An 8,575-nucleotide genomic window follows, 5' to 3' on the forward strand; every position below is an offset into this window, starting at 1 on the left:
AGATAATGGTCATCAGTATTTCTTAATAAGGGTATTGTCTTATAATTTGACCTTAAGACTAATATGGGTCTTCCTAAATGAACTAACCAATCAGCTTTGTAATTGGGTAACCGTTTCTAAAAAAGTTATGTCTTGTAGTATAAATCATAATCCTTGTTTGGAAATATTCACTTTGTTATTGTCTTGGTATAAAAACCAGGTCTCTGCTGCTGAGCATTTGTAGACTGCTGGTTTCTAACTATAATTGGCACGCAGCATTGGGGTTTATATGGAGGATTTGGCCCTCTTCCAATAAACACTAAAATTTTACCTTGACTTGGAGAAATTTGGCTTTTGACTTTATTTATCTAAATTGTTTAAATTGGGGCAGTGGGTAAATTTCCGAGACAATAGGAAATGATTAAAAGAGAGAAAGGACTGCAATTAACAGGCGTTTGGGAAGTCTTCTGGCAGAAAGTGGGTTTTGGGATTTAAAGGAAGCTTATAAATTTTTCAAAATACTAATTCATTAAAAAAAAACAAACCCATCAAATTTTATATAAATTACATTGGGGGTGGGGGAGATAACTGTTCCAAAACAACAGCAATGAAAAGTGGCATTGTTTCACTATTTCTTTTTTTAATTTCTAAGATCTGGTTTAAAAGAAAGCAGCTGGATTCTCATGTTGGCTTTTACATTAAATTTACTGTAATTTGCTTTTATTGAAGTTTATGAAGAAAGCCTGGCTACACACAGCAACGTTCTTGGACAAGGGAGGAATATTTTAATAAGTAAACGCTGTCTTAGTATCATCATAAAAATAGCGTCTTTACGGACTCCCTAAAAAAATTCCAGGGATACAAAAGACTATGACTTTTGATAATCTCAGGTTTAAGGGATTTTTGAGCTATCTGGAGAACGTTTGAATGTGGGATAAGGAATTTGCATACAATCCCTTGAAAGTAAGGGACGTAAACGGTGAGGCTTTCCCTGAAACTCAAACAGCTGATTCTTTCCCTCTAGTAGGTTGTCAGTACCCATGGGAGGGCGGGGCTTTTCAGAAATATAAACAACTGATTCTTTCACTTTCCCGGGAAACTGGAAATCGGGAAGTACTTCTGAGCAGGTAATTGACATTCCTTCTCCAGAGACATTTTTTTTTATTCGCTCTCCCTTCTTTCCTTCCCTCAGGACTCCATTCCCCAAGATACCTTTGCTAATGGTGTGCATGAGTCGTTTCCCCTCTTGTCCCACCTAACCCTCCCAGTAAGTCTAGGTATTCTTGTTCAGGATCAAGGACTATATTTTTTCTATTCCCTTCAGGAATAGCCCAGGAGCCTGAGGGGTATAGGATGGCTTTATTTCCTTCTCTTCTTAAGGTCTCCCTCTCGGGTATCCCGTGCCCTCTTCACTCCCATCTGCGCAGTTGCAGACGGGAGTGGCTCCCTTGCCCTCCGGTAGCCTCCCTCCAGCTCAGCTTTTTGCAACTAAGGAAGTCTGGTCCTTCGCGATCCTGAATGCAAGGGTCCCCAGCCCCTGGATTAACTCCTGTTCGCATGCTGGGAGTTCTTCCTTAAACGAAACCGCACCCTCACCGCTGGGCAGCGGCGGATTCCGGACCAGCCTGCATCTCTTGTGCAAAGTAGAGAGGGTGTGGCGCTAGGTGGGATGGAGAAAGGCTCTAACCCTGAGTTTCCCAAGTCGGCGTAGTCCGATGTAAATTTGCTATCTTTGGGAATCGTCCCCAATTTTAGCCTTCCCATCTTCCTAAGAATGTGGGGAAAGGTTGCATATTGAAAAGAACTCTGGACCCAAGATCTGAATTGGAGACCTGTTTCTGATTACTTCTTAGAGCGAATCATACAAGGCCTGGAGAACAAGATCAACGTTTTCCAAATGACAGAATGCTAAAACTAGAAAGTGCCCTAAGAAGTACTTGCTTCTCATTTACCAGAGGAAAACTGAGGCCAGCCCAGGGGAAGTGAATTGCCCACTGAGATAACATTCAGAAACAGGTCTCCAATTCAGATCTTGGGTCCAGAGTATTGTTAGGGTTCGAATGGGTGGCCACCAAAGGAACACAAGAGACAGTGCAATCAAAGCAGGAGAAAGCTTTATTACCAGTGCATGCTGGAGGAATTCAGCAAAAGAATCCCGAGTGGTGTATTCAGAGGAGGGAATATATACATTTCAGGGGCTGGGAGACAGGTACAGGTGTCCTGGAGCTTAACAATAGCCAGACATTTCTTAGTGGGAGTCCCGTAGGAATTTTAAGGTTCCGGGTTAAGGGTTAGGGCTACTCTATTAAGGGAGTAGTGGTACTGTTCGATAGAGCATGGTGCTGTCAAGTTATGAGCCAAGTTATGAGCTATGAGTCTCTGGTAGCTACCCTGATCAACAGAGCATAGTGCTGTCAAGCTATGAACTATGAGTCTCTATTTTCTGGCTACTACAGTATATTTAGAAGATACTCTGTTAAGGGAATCTAAGAACTGGAGGTAGAAAGGCAGAGGAGAAGAAGAGTAGTGAAAAGACCTGTGGTAGGAGAAAAGACATGGTAAATGTTGTCATCAGGATATATTACAGAAGAAATAAAGAATCTGGGACACATCATAAATTTGACTCAAATGTTTCAGTTTTCCAGACATCCACTGGAACAAGTTCCTTCTCCTTCTTGTCCCCAACAGAACAATTAATATATTTCTTTACAATAACATTCTTTTCATCCTTCAAAAAGAGGAAAAAACAGGGGCAGCTGGGTAGCTCAGTGGATTGAGTGCCAGGCTTAGAGATGGGAGGTCCTAGGTTCAAATCTGGCCTCAGACACTTCCCAGCTGTGTGACTCTGGGAAAGTCATTTGACCCCCATTGCCTAGCCCTTACCACTCCTCTGCCTTGGAGCCAATACACATTATTGACTCCAAGACAGAAGGTAAGGTTTTTATTTAGAGAGAGAGAGAGAGAGAGAGAGAGAGAGAGAGTGCCAAGGGAACTTCTATTCTGAATCTGACTGTTTGGTGGGTGCAGGTAATATGGAAATGGTCACTCTAGATTAGAATTTGTTATAAGTGTGGAAACCAGGCAGAATCTGATGTACTCCGGAATTTAAGAGAAAATTTCAGTGGATTCAGAGACAGAATAAATTGAATTTTAAGAGCTATATTTCTACAGGTTTTCCAAAGCAATAAGAAATATAGTAAATCTTTTGAAATTTTGTATTAGATTGGAGGCACTTAAAAGCTGAAAATATCTTGCTTTATAAGCTTATCACAATACTTTACAAATAATGAATGCTTAATAAATGCTTTGTCCTTCATTCGACTAGCCATTGTTGGTGACCTTAGATTAAAATTTACTGTCAAAAATGAACATTTTCAAAAATTCCCCTTAGGAAGACAAATAAGTGTTGCCTAAATCAAAACTCCCTATGAGTGCTACAAAAACTCCTCAACCAATTTAGATCTTTTAAAAAGATGTACAGAAGAGGAAAGCAAGGACAAGTCGTGAAAGAAGAATTCAAAAGTACACCTTGGTCTTATAAAAATAATATCAAGAGTACTGAAACATGGAATGAACGGGGGCTGCTAAGGAACACCAAGGACAAAATTTAAAAAATTCCAGTATAGTTCCAAATATCCTTTTGAGAATATTTCAGCAATGACAGATTCCCTTTGAAAACAATTCAGTTCCTACTATAAACCCTACTTATCAAAAGAAAAAAAAAGCCTTTTGTTGACTTAATAGTTCCTCCCTGAATAAAGATGGAGTTTCTCACATTCTGGGGCTGAAGGGATCACTTTTCTTCTACTGACACTGTGGGTTTTAAATGTGTATCATTTAATAAAATTCTAGCAGTAAGTAAAATTGACTTGGGGTCACTACCCTAAGACTAAGGAACTTGACTCACTTGGGCTCTCAGATAGAATGGAGACATTGCTGTTCTCTTTGATCACTTCTTTCCTACCAATTTTCCTGCCTTCAATTCATAGATTATTTCTGGCATTGAATTCTAGTTCCAATAAAAATTCATGGTGGCAATGATGTTCGTACAACATCTATAGGTTTCTATGAATTTTCAATTTTCTTCCCTTTCTTTGTTAAATAGATTTTCAGCATGGAACATCCTTGTGGTCTTCTCACCCTCTCTAAGCAGCCAGGTAAGTCTGCCATGAGTACAAGCAAGGAAAAGAGAAAGTTGAGATTAGTTCAGAACTCTATAATCCTCAATAGAATCTTTGGTACTAAGAATTATAGGCTGACATGCATTTCCCTCCTCCAGTGCCTCTCAAGAGCATCTTGGTGGATGTGTCTATCAATCAGTTTGTGGCAGATGTGTCTGCAACCCTGGACTACAAGAATGAGGAAACAGACCCTGTGGAAGCATTGTTTGTGTTCCCCATGGACGAAGACTCTGCTGTTTATAGCTTTCAGGCTGTGGTGGATGGCAAGAATATAGTGGCAGAAATACGAGAAAAGCAGCAGGTAGTAGGGATGGGACCCCAGTGCTCCCCTTTCTCTTCCTCATGTTGGATTGGCATTTTTTGTTTAGTATCAGCTGGAAATATTAAGTTTTTTTTGTCCCCCCTTAAACTGGTGGTTTTTTGGGGTTTTTTTTAAACCCTTACCTTCCATTGGCTCCAAGGCAGAAGAATGGTAAAGGTAGGCAATGGGGGTCAAGTGACTTGCCCGGGGTCACACAGCTGGGAAATTTCTGAAGTAAGATTTGAACCTAGGACTTCCCGTCACTAGGCCTGGCTCTCAATCCATTGAGTTACTCAGCTGTGCTCTTGAGCTGCTGTTTTACCTATAGGATTGTCTTCTGTAAAATAAGAGAGTTGACCTAGATAATCATTGGGGGACTTTCTGACCCTAAATTTCTGATTCTTGACTGAAACCATTTGGAGAGAAGTCAGCCCTGTAGCTTTTCTCTCTAGCTGCCTCCTCTAATTCTTCTCATTATTTCTGCCTCTCCTTGTCTCCATAAAAGTTTTTTCCTCTTCTACTTGCTCCCAAGTCCTCCTCATTCCTATTCTTTCTTTTCCCTCAGGCTCAGGAGGACTATGAGAATGCCATCTCCCAAGGCCAGGAAGCCTTCCTACTGGAGCAGGATAGCGGCTCTGGGGACATTTTCAGATGTAGTATAGGAAATCTTCCCCCTGGCCAGAAGGCTGCTGTCACCCTGAGCTATGTTCAGGAACTGTCCCTTGAAGCAGATGGGGCTGTTCGATTTGTGCTGCCAGCCATCTTGAACCCACGCTATCTTCTCCAAGGTGAGGAGTTGGGCTTCTCCAATAGCAGTGGCAGGAGCTTGTGAATGGAAGGGGGTGGGGAGCATCTGAGTCCAACTGGGTATTGTGGCTGAGGTGAGAAAAGGGACTTCAGTTCCTCCTGACCTCATTGCTGTACTGAGAGTTCCTTGGCTTCTCACAGAATCCACTGAGACTGACAACATCACCTCTCAAATTGCCCGGATTCCTGGCAAGGAGCTGCCCTACACATTTAGTGTTAGTGCCAATATCTGCTCCTCTAATGGCATTGAGAAGGTCCATTCCAACTGTCCCCTGAGTCCCCTGCAGTACTTGGCAGATGACAAGACAGTTGCCCAGGTAACTAGACAGGAGCACCATTGCTTTTGGTGCCTCTGTTCCTTACCCCCATCTCAAATCTTTCTTTCTTGTTTCTAATTGTGGTCTAAAGGAGGGTCATATTGTACCCTCTCCCCATTCTTCCTAAAATCTAGACCTAGAACTTGCTCTTTATGGGAAGTTTCTCTTTAACCCCTGGTTCTCATCTAAGAGTTCCTGGAATTTCTTTCTTTTCCTATTATTCCTCTGCCTACCTTTATCCTCATTTAGCTTTCCTTAGCTGAAGGGCACAAATTTGACCGGGATGTTGAGATTCTGGTTTACTACAGGGGAATAAACACACCCACTGTCTCCTTGGAGCTTCCTCAAGCTGATGCCAAACCAGGTGAGCCAATCCAAGGAGGTAGCTTCACCTCCTAGACTTGTAGATATTGGTCTGTACCTTTCTGTCACTGCTCCTCCTGTGAAAAAGAGATTTCAGAGAGGTATTGAAATACTTGTGAGGTGTAAAAATGTTTGCATAATGGGATTACTATAATTATGGTATACAGTAGTACTCTCAGGAATGCAAAAAGGGAAATTCATTATCTTACTAAGAGGGAACTTGTTAAATTGAAGTCATCTATTCAGGTAATTTATAGTTAAAGGTATATGAGGAAGGAATTCATTATTATACCAAATGTAGAAATGGAAAGGCTTAAAGAAAGAGCATAGACAGTATTCTGACTGTTGAACATTTAACTATGAGACTTTCTCCTCCAGTATGATTTTATATGAGATCCAGAATGCCAGAAATGGAAGAGATAGGAAAGACCTAATTGGCTAATCTTTTTACAAAAACTGCTGTATATCTATAGCTTCCCTGCTATGTCCTTGCATGGTCCATTTTGTTGGTTCATTTTATTCATATTCAATTTAAAGTGATTATATTGAGCCCATATTTCTAGCTAGATAAGTCTTTTTGCAGTCTTTCATGTGATGAGTTGCCTGTCCCTTTTGCTTTTGGATCAGCCTGTAAGTTTCCTGTAAGTCACTGATTAAAATATATTGAATAATATATGACTAAGAGTATATACTTAGTTTGCTCCATTTGAAAATTCCCTGGATAGTGGCTTTGACCTACTAATCACTGTGCTGGGTTATGATAATTCAAAAAATTTAGAGCTAGAAGTAACAGGTTTTGAATGCACCTAAGGACTATCATGGCATACATAAGTATTTAGAAAATAAGAGTATGAGATATTTGTCCCCATCAATTTAGAGACAAAATGGTATTGTTTCCATCCTTTCCCTAGCCAGATCTGCCATACCCAGAAATTTAATTCTCAGACATTTTAATATTGGCTTATCCTGTTTGTGAGAGATGAGATGGAACAGGACACAAACCACTATGTGACTAGGCTTAGAAACTTGTAAGGCATCTAAGATTTAGAGTCAGCTTAAATGATTGGGGAAATACCGTTTCCATTTGTTGTAGCCTCCATCATCTTCTGATAGTATAATTGATGATACTCTGACATGCAAATAACAAGGCTTTATTTAAATCTCTACATCAGTTCACGAATCTGAAACCATGGCTTCCATTTTGATGGCTACTTTATCATATAAGGCCATGTTGGTGAACCTATGGCATGTGTGCCAGATGGGGCTATTCCTCTCTCCTTCTCCACCTGCCTGAGGATGTTTTTCACTTCACCCACTCCTCTGCCCAGCAGCCCAATCAGAGTGCTTCCTTCCTCCCCTATCTGGGGTAAGGGAGCAGCTTATGATATGCGGTGTGAGGGAACAGTTTGGGCACTTGGTCTCTAAAAGTTCATCATCACTGATACAGGATAACTTTTCTTTCACCTAGTTTATTCACCAGTTGGGAATTAATAATGAAAATGTTGGAACTCAGTATCCATCTCAATACCTCCCATTCTCTCCCAGAAAGACCAGATTGTGAGGGGTTCTTTCTAAGCAAGTGAAATTAACTCATGATGTAATAGTGTCTATGAGGTCGAGGTCCTAGGATAAATATCAGACCTATAATTTTATTAATATAAATGAACTCCTGGCTTAGGAAATTCCTTCCATTAATATAATTAAGGACATTATTAGCAACTTAGTTAAGAAAATTTCCTAAAACTGAGAGATTTAGTGATTGCCAAGGGTTACACAGTCCATGTATTTCTTATGTAAGACTAACCCTGGTTTCCCTTCTTATACTGTGTGCCTCTTACCTAAAGAGAGCAAATGTCATATACCCATTAAATACCGTCCATTCAATATTTGTTTATAATCTTGCTATGTGATCGACATACTGATGTAGTCCTCTATACCTCTCTAATGGTATTCTTCATGTAATGTCAAGAGATTTAGGATTATGCCTTGGGTCTGATGGTTTATTTTCCTCTACAATTCATCATAGTCACATTTGTGAGTTTTCAGATCTCCTCTTGCAAGTAGAGTAAAAATCAAACTAAAAATAAAAACTCAAGATTAATCATTGAACCCTCAACCCTCACTCAGCAACTTTTTGACATCATTTTGTTTTCTAGGTTCTTATCGTGTATGTGTGTGTATACACAAGATATGTGTATCTATATATTATATACATATATGTGTGTATATAAATATGTGTATATATGAAGATATAGGTATATGTATATATGTACATATGTATACATATGTATATTCACACACATATATTTAAGTTTTTACCTCTGGGTAGGTTCCATAATGGGAGACCCAGCTGTGATGGTGAGTTTCTACCCTAGCATCCCTGAGGCTGAGGGAGAGAGCACTTCTGGTGAATTCATCTTCCTTGTGGACCGCTCAGCGAGCATGGCAGCAACAATGAATTCTGAAAGGGGTTCCCAGTTACGCATAGCAAGTGCCAAGGTACCAGCTTCTCTCTCTCTACATCTCTCTTGCATGTGTCTTTTGTCCCAAGTGAAAATGGAACTTTGGGATTAAATTGCTCTTGTAACATCGTCACCTTTTCCTTCTCATGGGCTAAATCTGAATGG

General features: G+C 40.3%; 1 protein-coding gene across 1 annotated transcript in view; it reads left to right on the plus strand.

Annotated features, from left to right (window-relative positions):
• The first annotated feature begins 1,037 nt into the window (after positions 1-1,037).
• LOC123242130 (von Willebrand factor A domain-containing protein 5A-like) overlaps positions 1,038-8,575 on the plus strand; it is a 31,694-nt gene continuing 24,156 nt past the window's right edge. Inside the window, 7 exon segments of the mRNA XM_044669659.1 lie at positions 1,038-1,106; positions 4,085-4,136; positions 4,259-4,461; positions 5,027-5,249; positions 5,410-5,585; positions 5,835-5,949; positions 8,278-8,482. Coding sequence (XP_044525594.1) covers positions 4,094-4,136; positions 4,259-4,461; positions 5,027-5,249; positions 5,410-5,585; positions 5,835-5,949; positions 8,278-8,482 — 965 coding nt within the window. The 5' untranslated portion in view covers positions 1,038-1,106; positions 4,085-4,093.

This window comes from Gracilinanus agilis, chromosome 3 (assembly GCF_016433145.1).
Source record: "Gracilinanus agilis isolate LMUSP501 chromosome 3, AgileGrace, whole genome shotgun sequence".
NCBI classification, from domain to species: Eukaryota; Metazoa; Chordata; class Mammalia; order Didelphimorphia; family Didelphidae; genus Gracilinanus; species Gracilinanus agilis.